At 39.9% G+C, this 26,422-nt stretch overlaps 2 protein-coding genes and 1 pseudogene across 5 annotated transcripts in view; 2 read left to right on the forward strand and 1 right to left on the reverse strand.

Annotated features, from left to right (window-relative positions):
- MED1 (mediator complex subunit 1) overlaps positions 1-4,406 on the forward strand; it is a 32,451-nt gene extending 28,045 nt beyond the window's left edge. For both annotated transcript variants that reach the window (XM_065908654.1, XM_065908655.1), the window contains one exon: positions 921-4,406. In XM_065908654.1, coding sequence (XP_065764726.1) covers positions 921-4,152 — 3,232 coding nt within the window. In that variant the 3' untranslated portion in view covers positions 4,153-4,406. The remainder of the gene's footprint in view (positions 1-920) is intronic.
- Positions 1-26,422, reverse strand: part of LOC136149795 (large ribosomal subunit protein eL19-like) — a 239,275-nt pseudogene that overhangs the window by 91,336 nt on the left and 121,517 nt on the right.
- The window catches only part of FBXL20 (F-box and leucine rich repeat protein 20), a 95,386-nt gene continuing 77,349 nt past the window's right edge, over positions 8,386-26,422 (forward strand). The window contains exon 1 of one of the 3 annotated variants that reach the window (XM_065908739.1): positions 8,386-8,704. In XM_065908739.1, coding sequence (XP_065764811.1) covers positions 8,657-8,704 — 48 coding nt within the window. In that variant the 5' untranslated portion in view covers positions 8,386-8,656. Of the gene's footprint in view, positions 8,705-9,266; positions 9,519-18,892; positions 18,929-26,422 lie in introns of those variants that run through there. The other 2 variants (XM_065908740.1, XM_065908741.1) reach the window with 2 other exon arrangements.

Below are 26,422 nucleotides of genomic sequence, written 5' to 3' on the forward strand. Positions count from 1 at the left end.
AGGTTGTTGACATAGTCTAGAGCAAAATGTTTTCAAACATGTTTATAAACATGAATTTATCTGTAACATAAAAAGTGCTTTGCTTTAAAATAAAAAGGATTTCCTGCCAGTGGTAGTACTTTTCATAGTATAGCTTTGGGGTGATTTAAGCTATTAAAGTATAGAATTTGATGGGTCAAGAGATTTTTCTAGTGGTTCATCAATTAAGATAAATTGTATATATTGTTACACCATTAATCATATGTGAAGTCCCCAAAGGAGGGCATTTTCTTACTGAGGTCATTATTACCAGTTTTATTTTAGTTCAGTATGGTATCTAGTTATTTGGACTTTTGCTTACGATTGGTTCGTTTTTGGTGGCATGTCAAAGGAGGTTGATGATTGCCTCCTGGTCCAGATTTTTTTTTTTTTGGTTGCCCTGTGTGGCTTGCAGGATATCAGTTCCCCATCCAAGGATTGAACCTGGGCCCTTAGCAGTGAAAGCTTGGAGTCCTAACCACTAGACCACCAGGGAATTCCTTCCAGATTCTATTTATTTATTTATTTATTTATTCATTCATATAAAATATTTACTTGGCTGTGCCAGCTCTTAGTTGTGGCACGTGGATCTTTTGTTGCAGCATGTGGGATCTAGTTCCTTACCAGGGATCAAAACTAGGCACCCTGCATTGGGAGTATGGAGTCTTAGCCACTGGACCATCAGGGAAGTCTTCCTCCAGATTCTTTTTAGAATGGGTATACCCAAAGCTCTGGCATTTTTAAAGAACTACTCCTGCCTTACAACTTATTTGCCTTACTGGAAAACTGTTTATTGCAAACCTTTATTTAAGGCAAAATTAAAGCCTTTATCTCAAATGAAAAATTGTTTTAAGTAGCACCTAGTGCATTGTTCATTTTGTTTTTTCCATCTTATTTTACAGGTGTATGTCGATTCCTGTGACGATGAGGGCTATTCGGAGGAAAGCTGAAACCATTCAGGCCGACACTCCAGCACTGTCCCTCATTGCAGAGACAGTTGAAGACATGGTGAAAAAGAACCTGCCCCCGGCTAGCAGCCCAGGGTATGGCATGACCACAGGCAACAACCCAATGAGTGGTACCACTACACCAACCAACACCTTTCCGGGGGGTCCCATTACCACCTTGTTTAATATGAGCATGAGCATCAAAGATCGGCATGAGTCGGTGGGCCATGGGGAGGACTTCAGCAAGGTATCTCAGAACCCAATTCTTACCAGTTTGTTGCAAATCACAGGGAACGGGGGGTCTACCATTGGCTCGAGTCCGACCCCTCCTCATCACACGCCGCCACCTGTCTCTTCGATGGCCGGCAACACCAAGAACCACCCGATGCTCATGAACCTTCTTAAAGATAATCCTGCCCAGGATTTCTCAACCCTTTATGGAAGCAGCCCTTTAGAAAGGCAGAACTCCTCTTCCGGCTCACCCCGGATGGAAATGTGCTCGGGAAGCAACAAGACAAAGAAGAAGAAGTCATCAAGATTACCACCTGACAAACCAAAGCACCAGACTGAAGATGACTTTCAGAGGGAGCTATTTTCAATGGATGTTGACTCACAAAACCCTATCTTTGATGTCAACATGACAGCTGACACGCTGGATACGCCACACATCACTCCAGCTCCAAGCCAGTGTAGTACTCCCCCAACAACTTACCCACAACCAGTACCTCACTCCCAACCCAGTATTCAAAGGATGGTCCGACTATCCAGTTCAGACAGCATTGGCCCAGATGTAACTGATATCCTTTCAGACATTGCAGAAGAAGCTTCTAAGCTTCCCAGCACTAGTGACGATTGTCCACCCATTGGCACCCCTGTTCGAGATTCTTCAAGCTCTGGGCATTCTCAGAGTGCCCTCTTTGACCCTGATGTTTTTCAAGCCAATAATAATGAAAATCCATACACTGATCCAGCTGACCTTATTGCAGATGCTGCTGGCAGCCCCAGTAGTGACTCACCTACCAATCATTTTTTTCCTGATGGTGTAGATTTCAATCCTGATTTGTTGAACAGCCAGAGCCAAAGTGGTTTTGGAGAAGAGTATTTTGATGAAAGCAGCCAAAGTGGAGATAATGATGATTTCAAAGGATTTGCATCTCAGGCACTAAATACTTTGGGGGTGCCAATGCTTGGAGGTGATAATGGGGAGACTAAGTTTAAAGGCAATAGCCAAGCTGACACGGTTGATTTCAGTATTATAGCAGTGGCTGGTAAGGCTTTGGGTCCTACAGATCTTATGGAGCATCACAGTGGTAGCCAGAGTCCTTTACTGACTACTGGGGACTTAGGGAAAGAAAAGACTCAAAAGAGAGTCAAGGAAGGTAATGGTGCCAGTAATAGTAGTCTGTCAGGGACAGGATTAGACAGCAAACCAGGGAAGCGCAGTCGAACCCCTTCTAATGATGGCAAAAGCAAAGATAAGCCTCCAAAGCGGAAGAAGGCAGACACTGAGGGAAAGTCTCCATCTCACAGTTCTTCTAACCGACCTTTCACCCCACCTACTAGTACAGGTGGATCCAAATCTCCAGGCAGTTCAGGAAGATCTCAGACTCCCCCAGGTGTTGCCACACCACCCATTCCCAAAATTACTATTCAGATTCCTAAGGGAACTGTGATGGTGGGCAAGCCCTCTTCTCACAGTCAGTATACCAGCAGTGGTTCTGTGTCTTCCTCAGGAAGTAAAAGCCACCATAGCCATTCTTCCTCATCTTCTGCTTCCAACTCAGGCAAGATGAAAAGCAGTAAATCAGAAGGTTCATCAAGTTCTAAGTTAAGTAGCAGTATATATTCTAGCCAAGGGTCTTCGGGATCTAGCCAATCCAAAAATTCATCCCAGTCTGGGGGAAAGCCAGGCTCCTCTCCTATTACCAAGCATGGACTGAGCAGTGGCTCCAGCAGCACCAAGATGAAACCTCAAGGGAAGCCATCATCACTTATGAATCCTTCTTTAAGTAAACCAAACATATCCCCTTCCCATTCAAGGCCACCTGGAGGCTCTGATAAGCTTGCCTCTCCAATGAAGCCTGTTCCTGGGACTCCCCCATCCTCTAAAGCCAAGTCCCCTATCAGTTCAGGTTCTGGTGGTTCTCACATGTCTGGAACTAGTTCAAGCACCGGCATGAAGTCATCTTCAGGGTTAGGATCCTCAGGCTCGTTGTCTCAGAAAACTCCCCCATCATCTAACTCTTGTACAGCATCTTCCTCTTCCTTCTCCTCAAGTGGCTCTTCCATGTCCTCCTCTCAGAACCAGCATGGGAGTTCCAAAGGGAAATCTCCCAGCAGAAATAAGAAGCCGTCTTTAACAGCTGTCATAGATAAACTGAAGCATGGGGTTGTCACCAGTGGCCCTGGGGGTGAAGACCCAATGGACGGCCAAATGGGGGTGAGCACAAATTCTAGCCATCCTGTGTCCTCCAAACATAACATGTCTGGAGGAGAGTTCCAGGGCAAGCGTGAGAAAAGTGATAAAGACAAATCAAAGGTTTCCACCTCGGGGGGCTCAGTGGATTCATCTAAGAAGACCTCAGAGTCTAAAAATGTGGGGAGCACAGGCGTGGCAAAAATTATCATCAGCAAGCATGATGGGGGATCCCCCAGCATTAAAGCCAAAGTGACTTTGCAGAAACCTGGGGAAAGTGGTGGAGAAGGGCTCAGGCCTCAGATGGCCTCTTCCAAAAACTATGGCTCTCCACTCATCAGTGGTTCCACTCCAAAGCATGAGCGTGGCTCTCCCAGCCATAGTAAGTCACCAGCATATACCCCCCAGAATCTGGACAGTGAAAGTGAGTCAGGCTCCTCCATAGCAGAGAAATCTTATCAGAACAGTCCTAGCTCAGATGATGGCATCCGACCTCTTCCAGAATACAGCACAGAGAAGCATAAGAAGCACAAAAAAGAAAAGAAGAAAGTAAAAGACAAAGATAGGGACCGGGACAAAGACCGAGACAAGAAAAAATCTCATAGCATCAAGCCAGAGAGTTGGTCTAAATCACCCATCTCTTCAGACCAGTCCTTGTCTATGACAAGTAACACAATCTTATCTACAGACAGGCCCTCAAGGCTCAGCCCTGACTTTATGATTGGGGAGGAAGATGACGATCTTATGGATGTGGCCCTGATTGGCAACTAGGAACCTTACTTTTTAAAGCAAAAATATGGCCAGAGAAGAACTAAGTGTATAGGCAAATCACCATAAGGAGTGAGTCAGACAGGTCTGATTTTGTGTTTAAGAATCTTAAACGGCATGGCTTTGACACCAAGTGGGATGAATTTTGAAAGGCATAGCCAGACCCTACTAAAGAGACCATAGGGTTTGATTCTGGTTACTGCAAATCAGTTGTTCCTTTGCCAGGAAAAAAAAGTTTTAAAATATTTGCTTATGAAAGGGAGGGGGGGGTGGGAAGGGCTTAGGGAGCGGGAAGGGTGGGAAACAGTTTTGTGGGAAATATTCATATATATTTTTTCTCCCTTTTTCCATTTTTAGGCCATGTTTTAAACTCATTTTAGTGCATGTATTTGAAGGGCTGGGCAGAAAATGAAAAAGCAATACATTCCTTGATGCATTTGCATGAAGGTTGTTCACCTTTGGGTAGTTGTCCATTTGAGGCAGGGGCAAATGAAGGACTTGGGTCATTTTGGACACTTAAGTAATGTTTGGTGTCTGTTTCTTAGAGGAGTGATTGGGGAGGGAAGATGATTTTAGCTATTTATTTGTAATATTTTAACCCTTTATCTGTTTGCTTTTATACAGTGTTTTTTCTAATTCTATGAGGTTCAGGGTTCATAATGATGGGAGGCAAGAAGGAGGCTTATTTGGTGGTAGGGAGCTTGTGGCTTATGCTGGTAATGTAGTATCAAGCTGAAGCAGATCAGTCAGAGCCCACCTTTGGAGTCAAGTAGAAAACCAAAATGGTGTTTTTGTTGTAGGAGGTTTTTCATAGGGTTCAGACATCATAGGAATATTAGGAGTTATCTTTCTGTGGAGGTATTGATTTATAGTTTCTTTTTCCTTTAAAGAAAGCTTGGCTGGCTTTTTGGGATGTAAACATGTTTTCAGATGCAGTAAAATTTAAAAGTGGGATAGCCTCCCTGACCCAGTGGCATGAAAACCATTACAGAATTCATAGTTCTCCTATTTCTACAATGTGCCAAAAGTCCACATCCCAGCATTTTGTTTGTAGGAGAACTGATGCCATTCCTGAGAACTGGGCTCCTTGTTTCCCTTCATCACAAGGATAAGGAGTCCAGACTTTAATCACTCCACTGTATGCTCCCTTAGATAAAACAGTAAAAAAAAAAATTTGCAGCCATAGTTCACTTAAAACAGTTTTCAAGCTCACTTGAAGTAATGGGGGCCTGGAATGCTAGGTGGGCATGAAGATAAACCCTTGCTACTATGTAGCAACACAACTGGACCTTTTTGGAAGAACAGGTCTGAGTCTGGATTCTGGGGGACATCAATAAGAAGCCCTTCTCATACATATAGAAATCCAGGAGACCATTTGAGTGCAACACAAGTTCTCAGTATTTGGAGGGTCCTCTCAAAATTCTGCGGCCTTACTTTGATTTTGACACCTGCACTGTGCCATTCCTGATGATTCCATTCAGGATCTGTATCAGCAGGATGGGGCACGATCCCCAGCACAACTCTTCTGGATTAAAAAAAAAAAAAAGCCAGGTGATTCATTTGTGTGTGTGTGTGTGTGTGTCATAAATGGAGTGACTTCATCAGATGCTGAAGAAGATTTCTATATTCAGCTCTTTCTGCAGGTTGGAGTTAGCATAGAGTTGGAAAATCAGCTTTGGCTTTCTTTCCTGACTGTCTCTGATTTCCTTTAGTGTTCTCCCTTTTCTGGTCATCAGCTCTCAACAACTCTGCCACTTTTGTGTCCCAAGGTAATAAGAAGTAGGAAATGAAACATTGCAAAGTGGAGCAAGAAAAGTTATCGGTTACCGTATCAGAGTCAAATGTCTTGGGTGACACTAAGGAGGACATGGGCAAGGTGATACCAGAGTGCTTTATCTTGTGATGCTGACACAGTAGCAGCCTCTCAGACATACAACCAGGTTGGATTTCTCACAAGTTTCTCACCTAGTTTTGAATCCTATCCCATTGGTTTCTGCAGGAAAAAAAAAAAAAAGTTAAAATGGTTTTTAAGTTTGAGTGGGGAAAGTATGGGGAATGTACTGCATAATATCAGGGGCTCAGCTCCCCCAAGTAGAGCCAACAAATACCAAAATGAGTAAACTGGGAAGCTTTTTCTCTCTTTCTGTCTTCATCCCAGATCAAAGAATTCCGAGTTAGGATCTGGATGAAGGATAAGCCCCTGAATTGTCGATGGGCACACCCCACACACTGACCCAGCATCTGAACTTGCTTAACAGGGAGCCGGGGCTAAACTGCTTCACCCTGCCTGAGAACCAGGGAGCACTGCATTTCTCCACAGGGTGGAGGAGAAGAGGCAGAATAAACCAAGCCTGGGACACCTCCCTCCTGTCTAGGTGTACTCATTCTTCTGTTTCAAAAGACGACAAGGACATGAAGTCAACTTCTACCTATCTTCTGCTGCTGGTGTCTTATGTATTCTTAGTTTGACCTGATTCCTCTTCTGTCTTTTGGCTTCATGTTAGGGGTTCTTGGTCAAAACCTGCTCTGATGTACATGAAGATTCCAGATTCAAAAAATCAGTTTCTTATTAAAATAAGTATGGGGGGAGGCGTGAAGTGAAACAGGATATAATTGCCAAAACTAGGCTTGAGGTTGGTGGCTCTTGGAAGGATTTTCCTTAAGGCCTAGGTCTGAAAATACAGGGCAGCACTATCATGAATTCTGAAAAGAAACCTTCCAGGGAGCCAGTGAGTCATAGTATCCAGTCGAGTCACTTAAAGCAGATTCCAATATAGGAAACTCATTCACAATCCTTTGACAGTCTCATTTTTTTAACGTTTTATCCCTAAGTCTCCCTCCCTCTTTATTTCTACCCTTAAGTTTTTTTGAGGGGTAGGCAGTACCTAACATCTCAGAAGCTAGGTTGGGAAACATGCTCAGTTGTAGAAACTGAGCTTTAAATTTTGTGTTTTAAAAATGTACATCAGGAGCAGTTGGGGAGGGTCTTTTCTAAAAATAAATTTCAAATTTGATTTTCTGTGCATATGGCCGTTCTGTAAATACTTTGGGGTTTTTCATTTTTTTGAAAGTAGACAAAAATCTGTGGGATTTTTTTCCCAAAACATTACAAAAATGTGTTTATTTACATGCAAATAAATTTCTTTGATAAAAAGCATCATGTGTATGTGTCATAAATTTTTAACTTTTGAATACTTTTATTTATTCAGCTTTTAAAAAATCCAATCAAAATAATTTTAACAAAGTAAAAAAGTCTCCTGAGTAGTACTTGATAATGGGTTAACTGGAAAGGATAATTGAAATTAGAGAAAAACCTGTGGAAGTTTTCATCTGCTTTATTTTGCTCAAGCCACTTGTACTATCTTTTGCAGGCCTGTCACCAAATTCATCAGTTAGTTCTTGCTGGGAGAAAACTGCTGAGATGAGATGCAACTAAAAGGTTGTTTCTATTTGACTGACGTGAAGCAGTAACATTAACAGTGTCTGGGACAGGAGGAGGCTGTAACATCTAGACCTGGGTGTGTGAGCCTGAGAATAAGTTTCTGAAGCTGGCTTACTTTCTTAGGAAGTCCTAAGATTTTTTTTTTTAAAGTAATTTTAAAAAGTGCTTGAAGGATAAGCCTTTCAGGTAAAATATGCCCTTTTAAAAGATCTCTGCATTTGTTACTCTTTAAGTAAGCTCATCTCTTAAATCAGACATTCATAATAAGCTAATCACTGAAAAGTGCATATCAAAAATGCTAGGAAAACAAAATCATCTACTTTGGAATACAATTAGAAGTGGTCCAGCCAGGACTGCTAGAATTTGTGATACAGTTTCTAATATTTTATCTTTGGGATATAATTCTGTGATTTTCCGCTCTAAAGGTAAACAAATTCCTTATTTCATAGAAATCAGATCATAAGTTTCGAGACCTGGAATTGCTAAAGTATACTATGACATATACCTTGACACAATCCAGCTTCTATGGAAAGAGAAAGAATGTTAACCATTGGGCAAGCTCCCCACCTCCCCGCCCCGCACCGCCTACTCGTTCAGACACGCTTGTTTCTCCCGCCAAAGTGGCGTCAGGATCAGGCTCTCACCAACCAGAGCGCTGATTGGAGGGCCGGTAAGCGCTAGAGCCCATTGGGTGCCAGCGGCGGTCGGGCGGCAGAGGGGCGGGGGAAGTCAAGGCCTTTCTGTCTCACCCGCCCCCACCTCCACCAAAGCGCGCCCCTCCCCCAGCAAAAGAAATGGTCGCCCAGCTTCTGCACTGCACCCCCTGACCACAAGGCACAAGGTGCGGCCTCGCCGCTCGTCCTCAGAGCAGACGGCAGCGCAACTGTCCCCCTTGATTCATGCACAGGGAGATCCACGCCCCGCAGCGGCCCCCCAAGCCTCGCTGCAACACCCGGTAATGCAATCCACGGAGGCGGGGGAGGCGGCAGCAGCGGCGGCAACAGCGGCGGCGGCGAAAGCAGCAGCAGCACTGCCCCAATCTAGAGACTACCAGAAAGGAGGAAAATGGCTCCGAGCAGGGACCGCCTGCTGCACTTTGGGTTCAAGGCGACAGTGAGTGATAGGGGAAGGGAAGCTGGGTGGCTGGGAAGGGCATGTGTGCCAACACGGGCTACTGGGAAGCGACAAGACTTAAGGGGCTGGGAGGACAAGACAGACAGCTCCAGTGCTTGGTGGGCTGGTGCGTGCTGCCTGTCGCGGAGGGAGAGGAGGGGGCTCGGGTGCTGTGTGCAGTTGTCCTGCTTTCTTCTCTCTCACCGGTCGGCGAGCACGCGCGCACTCGCACCCGCCCCACAGCCCCTCCCATAGACAAATACACACAGACATATAGGCACTTCCCTGCCTCTCCTTCTCGCGGTGGGCTTGTCTGCCTTGGAGGCGAGAGCGGGCTCGCGCCGCCGCCGCCGCCGCCACCGCCGCCGCGCTCCCGTAGTTCTTGGGCTGACGGCCGCGGGCTGTACCCGGGGGTGGGGGAGGGGTGGTCCTGCGCCGCTGCGCGCTCCTCCTCCTCCCCCTCCCCACGCTGTTCCGAGGCCCGGGCGGCTCTGCCCAATGAGGAGCGGCGTTGCTGGCAGGTGGGGAGTGTTTTTGTTTTGGGTTGAAGTTGAGGCTGAGAAGAGAGCAGAGCTAGCGACGAGCAGTCGTCGCCACTACCGCGGGAGGAGGAGGAGGAGGCCCTGCTGGAGTCGAGAGGTCTCTCCTCCCCGCCGACCGCCCCATCCCGCTGCTCCTCTAACTCCTCTCAGTACCGGAACTCCGGGGCCTGCCCGGGGCCCCCAGTCTTTGCACGCCGCAGCACCCGGCCCCGGCCGCACCCGCCGGCCCCATGAGGAGGGACGTGAACGGAGTGACCAAGAGCAGGTTTGAGGTGTGCGCTTGGGGCGGGGGCGGGGGTGGGGGAGGAAAGGGGGCGGGTGCTAGGGTCCCGTGAAAAAGACTATTTCCGCTCTCATGCCCCGGAAAATTCGCTCCGCACCGAATCTCCTCTCTCGCCTGGCGCCGTCACCCACTGGCCTCTGGGGCTGCCACACTCCTCTCCCGTTTCTCGCCACCCAAAAGCTTGGTGCAGCCCGGCTTCCCTTGTCCTCCCGGCTGGTCGCTTCCTGCGTCTTCCACTCGCGGGCCCTGGCGGGGGATTAGCTCTGGCGCCCTAATTCCCCCTCCCCCCAATATCACTCAGCTTTCCATTCTTCACACAACCCTTGGCTTGCCTCTCTTCACCCGGCAGAAAAAGCATCACAGCTGCGATCGACCGGAGGGACCTCGTTTCTTTTCTTTCTGCCACTTTATTCTTGAAGCGAGGGGGAAATTATGGGCCCGGGACTTTTTCTCTTGAGTTTGAGACACTTTGGTTAAACTAGGGGAGTAGGGGTGGTAGACTGAGATGATAGTAACGTCCACGGGTTTTCGGTGCTGTGTGGTCTGGGTATTGTTCTGGTACTTCCTCTTCTTTCCCGTGTGGTCTGTACTTCTGTAGCTCATTGTTTCTGGGAACTCTTAGTTGTGTACAGGCTTTGAGATTGGGACGAAGGTCTGAGAGACTTAAGAAAATCCTTTCAAGTCCCTTTGTCTCTGAGAACTTTTTCTCCGATGAGAGAGGTTTTAGTAGCGAAATTTTGGAGTGGATGAAGAAAGAAAACATCTGAAACCATCTTTAGGAAGTAGGCAGTGTTGGGAAATGATTCCTTTGGGAAGTGAAGTATTGTAACTACAGGTGAATTACTGTAGTATAGTAATATACGGGGAGGTTTGTTGAGTGGACAAGAAAGAGAAAGAAACAACAGCAAGAAGAGTAAATGTTACCTGGTCTTTTTTGACAGAGAATCAGGCTGACCTGGAATCACTCACCTTCAGTGTACATCTCACTTGGTGTTTTTCTTCATTTTCATTTGGAGGATGAAGTTGTAAAACAGTGAGACAGAAGTTTCAGGAGACTTGCCAACTAAGCGTAGAAGTGAAATCGTTACCTGAGGGTCTTCAGTTTAATCTTTTCCTTGATTTCTTTTTTTGCTTATGGAGAAAATATTTTAATTTACCCACAAAGGTCAAGACAGGAAGTGTTTGGGGAGAGTTTAAATTCAGAGGTACAACGTTACTGCAGCGCCAGGAGTGGAGAAAATCAAGGAATTGGTCTCTTTAGAGTTAGTCATGGGAAGATACTATTACAGTAGGTTATGTTTGTGTTTACTTTAATAGGACTTTATGTTGCCCTGATGTAGAGAGACCCAGAAAGCTTAATTTATGATGGTTTCATATTCACTACTACTGTAGAAGTCCAGACTGTCGTTAGAATTACCAAATAGACATTTAACAGTTAACAGAAATCTTCAAAGGGAGACCCAAATACTGGAGAATTGAGTGGAGGATAGCTTTTCGCCATTGCAGTCAGCTCTTTATCATTTTGCTATTCACTTTTAAGTTATGTAATTGTTGGAAATTTGTAGTTTGTGCTTTAAAATTGTATCACTATATCCTGTTTTTATACTTATATTTTAATTTGTAGTTTATCTGTACTGATGGTTCTAAAATAATAAGAAAATGTATTGCTTTATTAAGCATATCTGTTTGTGTTGATTGGTATTAACTGGGAACCAAAGTTTTCTGAAAATGTCTGAGAAGAACAATAAGAATGAGAGAGGGAACACCCGTCCTTCTACAGTGTTTGTGATTAAAATGTTTATTTGTAAACAAAAAGCTATTCTTACTGTGATGTGAAGTGTTTCTGTTGTTGTTCAGTCTCTAAGTCAGTATCTGACTCTTCAAGACCCCATGGAAGTGTTCATGCTGGAATACAAATGAGAAGGGACTGCAAATGATACCTGTTAATGAGTTTCCTTATCTGAGTATTTTTAAAATCATATACCCCTTAATAACCTAATTTACAAGTAATAAAACAATAAACTATTTGATCTCTCATGAAATAATACACTTATTGCTAATTCATTGAAAACATTTTAAATGTTTACTTTCCGTGGATAAAAGATGTAGATAAGATAAACAGGCTTCTCATATCTAAAAATTTACATCACATTTTTAAAATTCTCATAATCTCAGAAGATTTTTTAAAAGACTGATAATTTTATAATTGTAAGTAGGTAGCTTTGAGGATTTTTCTGAGTGTAGGAAATTTCTATAGCAAATATGTAACAACTAATTTCAAGTTAGTTGTGGTTAATACAACAAGTGAAAGATTATTTTCTTTTGCTTGGCCACTTTTTGGCGGGGGATAACTAAAACTTTTTTGTTTAAGTATTTAAAGTCTTTTTATAGGGAATATTCTTGTGTATTATGCTTTTGGATGTTGTAAGTGCCAGCCGCACACTTTAAATCTCACTCTCAGTTAGAACGGTAAAAAACAAAACAAAATATTTTTTTAAGTTAAATCAGGGGAGAAGAGTACCTATTAGGCAGCTATATAGCATCCTGTGAAATAGCCAAGTAGATGACTGTTGGATAAAAGAGTTTAAAAAAGATATGCAGATGTGAAAATTGTTTTTTGTTGTATCACTTTGGCATTAGATCTACACAGTAATAACCCTTATAAGTTAAAATAATGTGTACTAAATTGTTTTAGTCTTTTAATTGAAACTCATTCAAATACTTGTATGTTACTTGTAGTACACTTTGTTTTGTGGCAACTTTGGATAGTTTCCTTTCAAATTTAAAAATGATTATTCAATGTGTCCTGTATGTCAGGTGCACTGAGATAGATGTTTTTACCTCTGTTACTTCTAATTTTCACAATTCTATTTTGAGGAAAGCTAGGGCCTGACAAGTATTCAAGTTGCACAGCTAGTACATTGGGAAGCCAAGATTCCAATCTGCATTTTTTTTTTAACTCCACTCTATCATTCTGGTCTGTTTTTAGCATTACATAGTATAAAAGCTCATAAAATGTGAGAAAGAGCTTTTCTAGAGTTCTCTATCCAGCATGTTTTATTTTGCTTTTGCTATTGAGAGAATATAGCTGTCCTTCATTTTAAGTACTGTAACTAGTACTATCTTAACATAGTGACTTTAATGACAGACACGTGTCAGGCTAGCCCTTGAATCCAAGTTTAGATTTTTCAGTTAAGCCTCTCCACTTTGTCATACTTAGTTAGCTCCATTATAAGAATGTAGTACTATTGGAGGAAAAATTCTATCTTATTTGGATTTATTAAAAAGTATAACCTAAGAAAAATATATTAGTAACATTCACTGACATTCTCATACTATTTTACAGTTTAATCAGTGCCTGGAGAAGTTAAGACTCACATAGTTAGGAAGTGATAAGTTCCAGTTTGGGTATTTTGAAACACTGGGCATTATTCTTTTTTTTTTCATTATATATCGCTGCTGCTCTGATATATCTGTAATACTGAAGTTTGTTTGATTAGGTTGTAATATTTCTTTACCTGCTTCACTTTGTCCAAAATAAGAAAATTCATAAACTGTTTTGTGGCAGAAAGAACTTACTGTGTTGGGAGTTAACACTTGATTTAGTTAATCTTGATTTTTTAAGTTAATTTTGATTTTTGTCAACCAACTGACTATAGCTTTGGTCATCTCTTTTCACTTCTCTGGTTTGGTCATTTACCTCCTCTGTAAGAAAAAGGAGTTAAAATCAATTACTAATGTTCGTTTTATTCCAGATCCTGTGAATCTAATTTTTTATTGAAAGCTGACCTTGGTCATTTCTTCTGAAATAGCCACCCCAGTATTTGTTAAAGTTTGTAGGCTCAGTCACAGAGTTTAGTTAAAAGTGCAGTAGTGACCCTTTTTTCCCTTAAGGTTTTATCCTCTAATCTAAAGAACATTTTGCATAGTAAATAACCATATTTTCCAAGTTGGTACATGTGGAAAATGTTATATATATTTTCCAGTGGGTGAGAGTCATTTGTTTAACTCTATTTGAAAGGACTTGCAATGGGAGGAGAACTAGTGAAAGTAAGGAATTTTGTTTTTAACACTTTAGAGATTGGTTTGAAAGCAATTACCTATTACTGAGCATTACTATAGAAAATCAAAATTAGAAGTGTGCTTTTTAGGCTCATTCAGACAATCTGTTCTTTTTTGAATAGTGTTACTGATGCTTCTTTATTTTACAATCATAGGCCCTTTTGAAGCACAGTACATTGTGTCATGTACTTATATTGTGTTCACTCATTACTTAAACATACGTTTGTATCTTGCTACAGTATACATAAGATAAATAGCTAGGTACTGGCAATTATGCTTAAGTCATTAAATTTTTTTAACTTGGCAGAAACTGTACAAAATGTATTGTTGATATTTAAGTCCTACGTTATAAGACGTAATGTATTTCTACATTGAAGATTTTCATTCGTTAAAGCAGTATTTCTGTTAGAAGTATCCACACTTTTAAAGTCATGTCTTCATGTTCTAGGCCATTTGTCAGTTTTTAGCTGTTGGTGTTGTTTTTTGATCTTAATTTTAAAAATCCTTCTATTTTCATCTTCAGAGTTGTATCTTTTCAAATTTTGGTATCATTTTTCTTGCAGATTAATGAGTACTTTTTTTATTCCTAGCTCTTAGATTACTGTTTCTTAACTGGTGACAGATTGGAAACTAAATTAAAAATTTCAGTAATCTAACTAGTACTGTGGTTTTGCAAGGGTATTTTTAGATGTCCAAAATAAAATATTCCGTTACACTAGGAAAATCCAAGGGAGGGAGGAAAAAGAAAGAATGCCCTTAAACTGACCAAATTTAGCTGCTGTGCATAGTTGCTTTTACACTGTTTTCCTATTTAATATCCCAGAATTCATAAATTCTTAAATCAGACCCCCACCAAAAATTGCCTCAGAATAATGAAGGCATCCAACTGTGGTTTGTTTTTTTTTCCAACTGGTGGTTTATATATCTTAATGCACTTGGACCCATTAGATAAAAAGATTTTAACTTAATAATAGCCACTAACAGTAGGTGGTAGTATTGAACTACGTGTGCTTGATTCATGTTGCTTAATTATATAACTTTAAAAAATATATGTATTTAAATGTAATAAATCCAAAGCAGATTTGCATTAGCTCTTGAAGACGATTTCTGTTAAAAGAATGGCATTGCTGGCTAGTTATTTTCAGCACATATCAAATAAGTATTTAGCAGGCATGTGATTTAAAGGTATAGGTAAGTAATCTCTTTATTCCCTAATCATATTTCCTCTAATTTGATTTTATGATATTTTGTTGTCTTTATTAAGCCACATATTTGACAATTGTAATCAGATGGAAATATAGTTAATTTAATCCATTTTGCTGTCTTTTAAGTTTCTATGAATTAAAAGTCACCTATTAATAAAACATGGTAAACAAGGATTTAGTCAGTTATGAAACAGGTATTGGCTGTGTCTTCTGTCATTTTTGTCCTTGATCCCAGGAATTTCTAGTAAAAACTAAAAAAGGAAATAGAACACTGTGAAAGTAAATAGTATATTGATTTTATGCATTACTTTGGTGCTAAGACACAAGTCATATCTAATAACAAGGAGGTGAAGATAGGCAATATATCAAATGCCTGCCCAATTTTATATTATCAAATGTACCACCTGTTATGATATTTGCTGGTGAGTGAGACTTTCTGATCAACCGAAGGATGCAGGCACATATAATTTCACAATCATTTAAAAGTGAAAAATGGAAAAGCATTCTCAGTTTCTTACTTGTAATTTGCAGTAGTAAGAATATGCCATAGGCGTGGCTATTCTGAGAGGCTTTGAGTTTGTTTTACTGTATGCAGAATGAGAATTTATGTGACAGGAGGGACAGGCAAAAATAAAGCAGTAAAATTTCTAGATTAGGGCAGGCTTTTAAATGTAGAATACCTCTTGTTTTATGCTTCCCTCCAGGGAAAGTCATTGCCAACTGCTTTTATTCTGAATTGCAGTTAGCATCAAAGAGTCAGGTTTGTTTTATTTTTTGTCTTTTTTGCTTTGTTCAGATGGGTGGCGTGAAGAAAAAGAGAAGAGATTTACAGTTCCTTGAAAATTAACGTTGTAATGTTAAGTATAAATGTTAGTTAGCTACAGTTCTCTGTTGGAATATGTTATCCTTTTTTTGTCATCTTATTTTTTGAGCCAGATCATCTATGTATTTTAATGTTCTAATTTTGAAATTAATTTGTGTAAGGAGAGAATGAAAACATTAAAATGACATCTTTAGAAAGGAATAATTTCTTAACTAGGAAACACATGCATAACTATTTTATATACACATATACATGTGTATCTGTGTGCCTGAGGGTAAATTGTCTCTCTGTACCTCCATTGTCTCAACTCTTAAGGTTCCTTCCAGCGTGGAGATTGTGTGATTCTCTCTAAATAAATCCCCCAGGTTGCTGTGAGTTGGAGATTAGATATTCAGTTTATTGCCAGTGTTCTTACATTTCTTTGTTTCTAACTACTATTATAGTAAACACAAAACAGCTTTTGTGACCTGACCCTATATTTATTTATTTATTAATTAAATACTATTATATATAAATATTCTTTATTTTATATACACTTTATTTCATTTTTGGCTGTGCTGAGTCTTTGTTGCTGCATGGCCTTTTCTCTAGTTGCAGCCAGCAGGGGCTACTCTCTAGTTGCAATGTGGGCTTCTCATTGCAGTGGCTTCTCTTGCTATGGAGCGTGGACTTTAGGGCATGGGCTTCAGCAGTCTCCGCACATGCGCTCAGTAGTTGCGGCTCCTAGACTCTAGAGCACAGGCTTAATAGTTGTGTCTCTGGGGCTCGGTTGCCCTGCAGCATGTGGGATCTTCTCAGATCAGGGATCAAACGTGTGCCTTCTGCATTGGCAGGAGGATTCTTTACCACTGAGTCACCAGGGAAGCCCCTCTGACCCTATGCATGTATATCTGTATACAGATATGGTTGTTGTTCAGTCGCCAGCCAACTCATGTCCGACTCCATTTCCCGGAGTTTGTCCAAGTTCATGTCCAATGAATCAGTATACCATCCAACCATCTCATTCTCTGTTGCCCTCTTCTTTTGCCTTCAAACTTTCCCATTTTCAGCTTTTCCAATGAATCAGCTGTCTGCATCAGGTGGCCAAAGTATTGAAGCTTCAGCTTTAGCATTAGTCCTTCCAAAGAGTGTTCAGGATTGATTTCCTTTAAGATTGACTGGTTTGATCTCCTTGTCTTCCAAGGGACTCTCAAGAGTCTTCTTGAGCACCACAATTCGAAAGCATCAACTCTTCATTGCTCTGCCTTCTTTATTGTCCAGCTTTCACATCTGTACATTACTACTGGAAAGGTCATAGCCTTAACTATATGGACTTTTGTCTGCAAAGTGATGCCTTTGCTTTTTAATGCACTGTCTGGGTTTGTCATAGCTTTCCTACCAGGAAGCAATCATCTTCTAATTTCATGGCTGCAGTCACCATCCACAGCGATTTTATTGCCTAAGAAGAGAAAATCTATTGCGGCTTCCACTTTTTCCCCTTCTATTTACCATAAAGTGATGGGACTGGATGACATGATCTTAGTTTTTTGACTGCTCAGTTTTAAGCTGACTTTTTCACTCTCCTCCTTCACCCTCATCAAGAGACTCTTTAGTTCCTTTTTGCTTTCTGCCATTAGAGTGGTATCATCTGCGTATCTGAGGTTGATATTTCTCCCGGCAGTCCTGATTCCAGCTTGTTTGCACTTCATCCAGCCCAGCATTTTGCATAATGTGCTCTGCATTTAAGTTAAATAAACAGCATGACAATAAACAGCTGTTCTCAATCCTGAACCAGTTAGTTGTTCCATATGGGGTTCTAACTCTTTCTTCTTGACCCTCATACAGGTTTCTCAGGAGACAGGTAAGATGGTCTGGTATTCCCATCTCTTTAAAGAGTTTTCCAGTTTGTTGTGATCCACACAGTCAAAGGCTTTAGTGTAGTCAGTGAAACAGAGGTAGATGTTTTTCTGGAATTCTCTTGCTTTCTGTATGATCCAGCGAATGTTGGCAGTTTGATCTCTGGCTCCTGTGCCTTTTCTAAACCCAGCTTGAACATCTAAAAGTTCTCAGTTCACATAATGCTGAAGCCTAGCTTGGAGGATTTTGAGCATAACCTTATTAGCATAGGAAATAAGTGTAATTGTCCAATGGTTTGAACATTCTTTAGTACTGCCCTTCTTGGGAATTGGGATGAGGATTGACCTTTTTCAGTCATGTGGCCGTTGCTCAGTTTTCCAAATTTGCTGACATATTGAGTGCAGCACTTTAATAGCATCAGATAGGTTATATCTGTTTGAATGATTTTTGCCAAGGAGTGAGGAATAGGTATAATGATTGTGTGATATCCTGGAGTTTAGTGTGTTATGATTCAGTTTTTAATATTTTTGGAATTTATATATTTGTATAAAGAGAACCTATTTAAAAGCATTAGCTTTAAAGTCTGAGTTTGTGCCCTGGCTTTGCCATTTACCATCTGTATGAACTTAGTGTGTGTGTGTGCTTGGTTGCACACACTGTGTCTGACTCTTTGTGACCCCGTGAACTGTGTCTCATCAGGCTCTTCTGTCCATGGGATTCTCCAGGCAAGATTATTGGAGTGGGTTGCCATTTTCTCCTCCAGGGGATATTCTCGACTCAGAGATCAAACCTGGGTCTCCTGCCTTGGCAGGTGCATTCTTTACCACTGAGCCACGTGAGAAGCCTTGTATGACCTAAGACAAGTCATTTACTCTCTCAAAGTCTCAAATTTTCAATATCTAAAAAATGGGTATAAAACCTACTACACTGGATTATAAAGATTAAATTCTATGATGTTTTTATAACATTGAACAAACATTGTACATGGTCTATTGTACAATAAGGGCTCAATAAATGATGCCTATTATTATATTACTTTCTGGAGTGAAAGTGGTTTTGAGTAGATTTTTCGTAAATCATTGTTTTAAATAGTTTAAAGGAATATACTAGTTAAAGGAAAAAGTATTACAAAAGAAAGAATGTAACTAATGATTTCTTTTCCTCTGATTCAATTTTATAAGTTGGGTTTATTGGACAGGAACACCTATGAATTTTAATCAGTGTAGTTGAACTATGTAGTTGAACCTATGAAGTTTAATTAGTAATAATTTGATGATGTTTATATGGAGTTTATACTGTAACCATTATTGTGTTCACTGTTAGGCAGATGTGGGTAAATGTCTCCTAAGATGAGAATCTGGAACCAAATTGTAAGTTGACGTATAAAACAGTCAGCTTTTACCCAAGAAACTGGTCATTCTTCCTTTTCTGTTTTGTAGAAAATAAAGCTATGGCATGACTGAACATGGACAAGTAAGTAGAGATGCCTTTATTTATTTTTAGGAGCACTGCATTGCTTTCCCCACACTCATCCTTATCAGTTTTTTTGAAAGTTATTTACGTACCTTCATGTAAAGACACTTCTGTTGCAAAAGTCACATCATAGCTTGTTTCTGCAGCCCATTTGTAGAAAGGAAACCTGATATATTTTGGAAGTGTCCTTGGATAAGTTGAAGCATTTATTTAATAATGTAACTTTCCTAACATATTATCATGAATGGTAACTTCAGGAAGATAAGGGACTTAATATTCAGTATCCTTAGTCACAGCTGACTGGAGTTATACAAAAGCAGCTTCCCAAATATAGATCTACACAACAACAAAAAATGCAGTTTTACCGAGGTCAACACATTCCTTAAGAAAGAATAATTGCATTTAGATTATTTGCCTCAAAAGGTGGATTAAAGGCCCTAAATGACATAAATTTCATCTGAGCACATCAGTTTGTGGTCCAGACAGAAAAATTTGGCCTCAATACAGGAGTCAAGAACTCCAGAGACCTTCTGTTTGCACTACCGTAAACTCACACTACATACTGGGGAAAACTGCTAACTTCTCTGTCTTTATAGCTCTTAAATAAGGTTTCCAGTATCTATTTCCCTACCTTATTACAAACTGGACTAATACAATGTTTTATGCCCATTATACCTCTGTTGAAACAGAAAAGATTAAACCTAAAACTCTTACTTTAAAATTTTTTTTTAATTTATTTTTGGCTGTGCTGGGTCTTCTTGCTGCACAAGCTTTTCTCTAGTTGTGGCGAGCAGGGGCTACTCTCTAGTTGCGATGTGCAGGCTTCAGTAGATGTGGCTCGGTGGTTGTGGTTCCTAGGCTCTAGAGCACAGGCTGGATCGTTGTGCCACATGGGCTTAGTTGCTCCTCGGCCTGTAGGATCTTCCTGGACCAGAGATTGAACTCGTGTCTCCTTCATTTGCAGAGGGATTCTTTACCACTGAGCCACCAGGGAAGACCCTGAAACTCTTACTTTTTAATAATTCTCCATGACTTAAATGGACAGCATTAAGGAGGAATAAATGAAACTGGATTTCATTTATGGCAGCCAAATTGCATAGTAGAGATAAATAAGTAGCAATCTGAATTAGACATTTAGACTCACCAGTGAAATTTTTTGTACAATACTAATCCCTTGAAAGAATACAAAGTTAATTTGTACTTACAACTTGAACTCCATAGGGAAATCAGTTTACATACCATGGATTTGCCATCATAAAACCAGTAGCTCTTTTCAGGTTTCTGTCCTGTCCTAGATGTTTTAGCCCTAGAAGCAAGAGCAATAGCTAATGTGTAGCTCCTAAAATACAGTTATGTTACAACTTGTACATTTTACAACTGAAATACATTCAGTTATACTAATGAAACTATCATACCATGCTACAACCTGTCAAACTACCAAGAACAAATATATCTGGGAACTCAGCAAAGCTAATCTGACCTTGTCTGGAGCACAGAAATTCTCAGTCTAGAAAACCAGGGCATGCTGTTGGTAGGAGTTTAGTTCTGTTTAAATTTTATTTAGCATTAGTATGTGTTAAATACTGATAGGTGTTAGAAATGCCAAACTGCTCCAAAGCATCTTCTGTTCCTCAGGGAGTTTGTAATCTATATAGGAAGAAAACTGCATGAGAAAAATAATTTAGTGGGTTCTGGCAGTGTTAGCTATATGGGAGAGTTATAAGAAACAATTTCATTTCTTGGGAAACAAAGCAGTAGGATTACTAAAGAGAGAGCTAGTCAGAGTAACTGCTCTTCTCTAAAGCTGGACATTTCTCAGAAATTTAAGCAGAAATTAATCAAGGTTAGAAGAAGAGTGGATATGGGGAGACGGGAGGAGAGGGTGAGATGTATGGAGAAAGTAACATGGAAACTTTCATTACCATATGTAAAATAGATAGCCAATGGGAATTTGCTGTGTGTCTCAGGCAGCTCAGACAGGGGCTCTGTGTCAGCCTAGAGGGGTGGGATGGGGAGAGAGATGGGAGGGAGGGTCAAGAGGGAGGGAACACATGTACACCTATGGCCGATTCATGTTGAGGTTTGACAGAAAACACAATTCTGTAAAGCAGTTATCCTTCAATTTAAAAATTAATACATTTTAAAAAAGAAAAAGAAAACTAGTAACAAGAAAATAACACTTAGACCGGTAGTTCCAGAAACTCATTATGTAGTAGTTAGTTATACACATACTGTTCCATTTGTTTTTAAGGCAAATAATAAATATTTTTAAGGAATTTATAAATAATTGAAAGATGCTGACCCTCGTATATGGAGGGCATCCTGCTAACTTCCCTTCAGTAGGACAGATATTTTGAACTATCTTAAGTAACAGCTTAATACAGTGTTTTACACATTAAAGAACATGTTCCCATTTATGATTTCATTTGAACTTAGAAAACTTGTAGGTAGAGGATATTTTTCTGCTGTTTTATCAATAAGAAAGCAGATGCTCTGAAGGCTGTCATTTCCCACGTTAAATAGCCAAGTATTTAAAAGCCAGAACTTCAATTCAGTTGACTTGAAGCCTGCTATATGTGCCTGTAGGGCATGCCAACTGAGAATGGGTTGTTATGAAAAATTTACCCATTGTTTGTTACTCTTTTGATCCATAGCAGGTATTTATAAGATGTTGGTTACGATTGATTAACACTTAAATTTGTGGCCAAAGAATTGAGCAAAGTTAATTTCATGTGAACTGGAAAGCGTGGGCATTGAACCTGTTCTTTGGCTTATTAGCCAACTTAAGTAACTCTTAAACAACTGTGAACAAATACTCTGTATAAACCCTACCAAGTCATAAATTCCTTTTAGATACCCATGTAATAAACAATATACCACTGTTGAGAGAAAAATAATAAAAATTCAGGATACAGTATTTTATGAATAAACATACATTTCTAGGTCAAAGATCAACTAGGCTTAATAGAATAAAATATTAATATCAGGAAGAATACTGAGAAAAAGAGTGTTTAAATTATTTATTTCAATAATTTGAAATTGCATTAAAAATAATCCCATCCATAAAGTGCAAAGTGTTCTGGAGTTATGGCCAAGATCTTTCTGACCCTTCTCCAGGGGAACTTCCTAACCCAGGGATTGAACCCAGTTATCCCACATTGCAGGGGGACTCTTTCATCAGCTGAGCCACAAGGGAAGCCCAAGAATACTGGAATGGGTAGCCTATCCCTTCTCCAGGGGATCGTCCTGACCCAGGAATTGAACCGGGGTCTCCTGCATTGCAGCTGAGCTACCAGGAAAGCCCCTCTGACCCTTCTAACATCTATCAAATATATATTCATATGAAATGTGTGATAATTCACTACATTACCTTTCTAGTCTTGATAGTACTACACACCTACCTAGGATCCAGCTTTATTTTTCTAGGTTTTACCTATTCTGACTGTTGTCAAGTGACTGGGGACTTGTCAGTATTTCTAGTAACAGTATTGTTTCAGAGATGAATTAACAGAATGAAAAGGACAGGATTCAGTTCAGCATTAGGCTGGGAGCCAGGGGAGAATATATATGCTCCACATTATCTTAACTGGAAATAATGTTTTTCTCTTGTGAAATTAGGCCTGGATACACATTCAGGTTGAAGGTGGATAGCCAGCCAAATAGTTTTTGTAAGTAGTTGTTTTGCTTAATGCCAGTGGTACTAGAAAGGAAATGATCAAATTGAAATCTTATGTATAATTTAGCCAAAAATTTCCTGCTGGCGCTAGTGGCAAAGAACCCACCTGCCAATGCAGGAGATGCAAGAGACACAGGTTCGATCCCTGTATTAGGCATATTCCCTGGAGGAGGGAATGGCAGCCCACTCCAGTATTCTTGCCTGGGAAATCCCATGGACAGAGGAGCCTGGTGGGCTGCAGTCCATAGGGTCGCAAAGAGTTGTTCACAACTGAGCGACTAACAAAAAAACAACCAAAAATAAGTTCAGTAAACCTTCTTGTAGCTTTTATTTACTACGGCTGAAGTTGGACTGTGACTGATTAAATGACTGGCAGTCTCTGCAGTGTACCATTATTTTAGATAAAGTCAGCTTGAGCATCATCTGCTTTGGCTGTCCTAAAGTAACCTCAGGTTTCTTAGTGTAATGTGTTTCAGGGACGGGTCTTTCTTCTGCCCACTTCTGTTTTTGCAAAAAACAGTGTAGTTTTTAACGTACCTGGAGCTTGTTTATAAGGTAGAGTTTTTTGTTTGTTTTATAAGATAAGAGTATTGACTTCTGGTGTGCGTGTGTGTGTGTGTGTATGTGCATATGAGTGCCTAGTCATGTCCGACTTTTTGCGACCCCATGAACTGTAGAGTGCCAGTCTCTGTCGATGGGATTTCCCAGGCAAGAATACTGGAGTGGGTTGCCATTTCCTACTCCAGGGTTTCTTCCCCACCCAAGGATTGAACCCGTGTCTCTTGTGTCTCCAGCATTAGCCGGCAGATTCTTGACCACTGCGCCACGTTTGCTTTCATATTTGTTCTTGGAAGAGAAGTTAAGTTATAATTAACTGTTCACTATAAAGGGAAGCCCTAGTAGCTCAGTGGTAATGAACCCATATGCCAGTGTAGGCGATGCAAGAGACATGGGTTCAATAATTTTATAATTTTATAAATGTATGTATCTATTATTATGTATGGACATGTTCACATTTTATGAATGAACAAAGTTGTTGGACATATGGTTTAGAACCTTGCTTTTTCTCTTTTAAAAAATTATAGTAAGTTTAAAGATTATAGTGTTTTAATTTATATAAATACATGCATAAATTTTTTTTAAAAAGCTAAGACATTTCGAGTACGATAATTCCTTCTTATACTGCCCCTAATTCTGATCCTCTTCGCCTCTATAGATAAGGAACAGATAAACAACCAAGTATTACTTATAGCACAGAGAACTATATTCAGTATCCTGAGATAAACCATAATGGAAGAGAATTTTACAAAAGGAATGCGTGTATGTGTATAACTGAATCATTTCACTGTATAGCAGTGACTAACACAGTGTTGTATTAGTAAATCAGCTATACTTCAATAAAAATTCATTTAAGAAGGAGAAGCATAAAGAGAGATAAGGACCAGTTTTAAACTTGATGAGTGTCCTTGTAAAGCCTTTTTCCGTACTTTTTTTATCCCCCTGTGCTTTTACCTAGCCTTAGTTTTCTGTGTTTATGGTTATGTAAGTAGCCTCATACTGCGTTTGACTTTGGGAAATTTTAACTACACTATGTCTTTGAGTCTGTTAGATACACTTCTTTTCACAGCAATATAATAATCCATTATATGCATATTCTAGTTTGTTTAGCTAGCTATTAATGGGCCTTTAGGTTTTGTCCTTTGCATTACAAACACAAATACAGTGAATGTTCTTTTATATGTTCCTTTATATTAAGTATCAGGAAGAGAGTTTTATAGGGAAGAATCATATAGGGAATATATGATTATTATATTTATTAGATATTGTCAAACTGACTTCTTAATTTATGTTTTGGCCACTAGTATGTAAGTGAACTTGTTTCTCCACATCTTCACCAGCATGTGATATTTCTCAACTTTAAAATTTTTCAGTGATAGAAGGAAAATTGTGTTTTATTGTATTTTGTATTTCCCTCATTACTGCTGAAGTTCAGTATCTTCCTGTTTTACTCTTCATGTTTTATTGATCTCTTGTATTTTTTCCATAAGAAAGAAATTTTTCTTTCTTCTTGGTTATTTTATTCTCTTTTAAATTTTGAAAATTAGATTGTGTCTTTTTTTTTTTTCTCTTTCTAGGTATTCTTTGTATTGGATACTGACCCTTTATGTACCCATGTATTTGCAAAGGTTTTCATTAAATAGTCTTGTCAGTTTCCTCTTGGTGTTTATTTTTAAAAAGTCTCTTATCTCAAGATTGGGCTTCCCAGGTGGCCCAGTGGTAAAGAATTCACCTGCAATGCAGGAGTCACCGGTTCACTCCTTTGGTCAGGAGGAGCCCTTTGAGAAGGAAATGGCAACCCACTCCATTATTTTTCCCTGGGAAATCCCACGAGCAGAGTAGCCTGGAGGGCTGTAGTCCATGGGGTCACAAGAGTCGGACACAACTTAGTGAATAGAGAATGACATCTCAAGATTATAAATATTCTTCCATGAAGACGAAAAGTGAAAGTGATAGTTGCTCAGTCGTGTCAGACTCATTGCAATTCCATGTAGTGTAGTTTTTAACGTACCTGGAGCTTGTTTATAAAGTAGAGTTTTTTGTTTGTTTTATAAGATAAGAGTATTGACTGAACTTTGATAGCCAGTTGTCCCAACATGATTTAGTTCATCTTCTCCCCACTAGTTTTGAAATGCCATTTTTATCGTAAAACTAATTAAATGAATTCAAAGGCCTTTTTGTGGAGAAGGAAATGGCAACCCACTCCAGTGTTCTTGCTTGGAGAATCCCAGGGATGGCGGAGCCTGGTGGGCTGCCGTCTATGGGGTCGCACAGAGTTTTATATGACTGAAGTGACTTAGCAGCAGCAGCAGGACATTGAAACAGCCTAGATGTCTGTCAACAGATGAATAGATAAAGAAGCTGGTACATATATACATATATACAATGGAATATTACTCAGCCATAAAATGGAATGCATTTGAGTCAGTTCTAATGAGGTGGATGAACCTAGAGCCTATTATACAGAGTGAAGTAAGTCATAAAGAGAAAAATATATCATATATCAAAGCATACACATGGAATCCAGAAGATGGTACTGACGAACTTATTTGCAAGGCAGCAGTGGAGACACAGACATAGAGAACAGACTTATGGACAGCGGAGTCGGGGGGAGAAGAAAGTTAAATGAAAGGAGAGACTAGCATGGAAACACATACACTGCAATATGTAAAACAGACAGCCAGTGGAAATTTGCCGTATGACTGCGTGACTCAGGACCCTGTGACAACCTAGACGGGTGGGATGGGGTTGGAGGTGGGAGGGAGGTTCAAGGGGGAGGGAGCATGTGTATACCTTTGGCTGATTATGCTGATGTTTGGCAGAAACCAATACAATATTGTAAAGCAATTATCCTTTGACTAAAAATAAACAATTTTTTTAAAGGGTTCAAAAAAAAAAAACAAAGGCCTTTTTGGAACTGTGTTCTTTCATCTCTTTTTTATTGCTAGTACCACAGTATTAATTAATGGGCTTTACATGTAAATTTGAGGGAATTTATATCTTTATTATAATTTCCTTCTTATTCGTGAATATGATAGGGAGTTCTTTCTTTAAGATCTTACATGGTTTTTGTTCTTTTTTTTTTTGCATATCTGTTTTTGATGTTACTACAAATGGGCTTTTTTGGGTTACATGTCATTTTTTTTTTCTTTAAACATTATTTAATCATTAATTCAGTCAACAAATATTTGAGCACTTTCTATGTGCCTGATATTGTTAGAGATGCTGAGAGCATAAAAGTGAACAGGACACAAAATCCT

This window comes from Muntiacus reevesi, chromosome 18, assembly GCF_963930625.1.
Source record: "Muntiacus reevesi chromosome 18, mMunRee1.1, whole genome shotgun sequence".
In the NCBI taxonomy this organism is placed as follows: domain Eukaryota; kingdom Metazoa; phylum Chordata; class Mammalia; order Artiodactyla; family Cervidae; genus Muntiacus; species Muntiacus reevesi.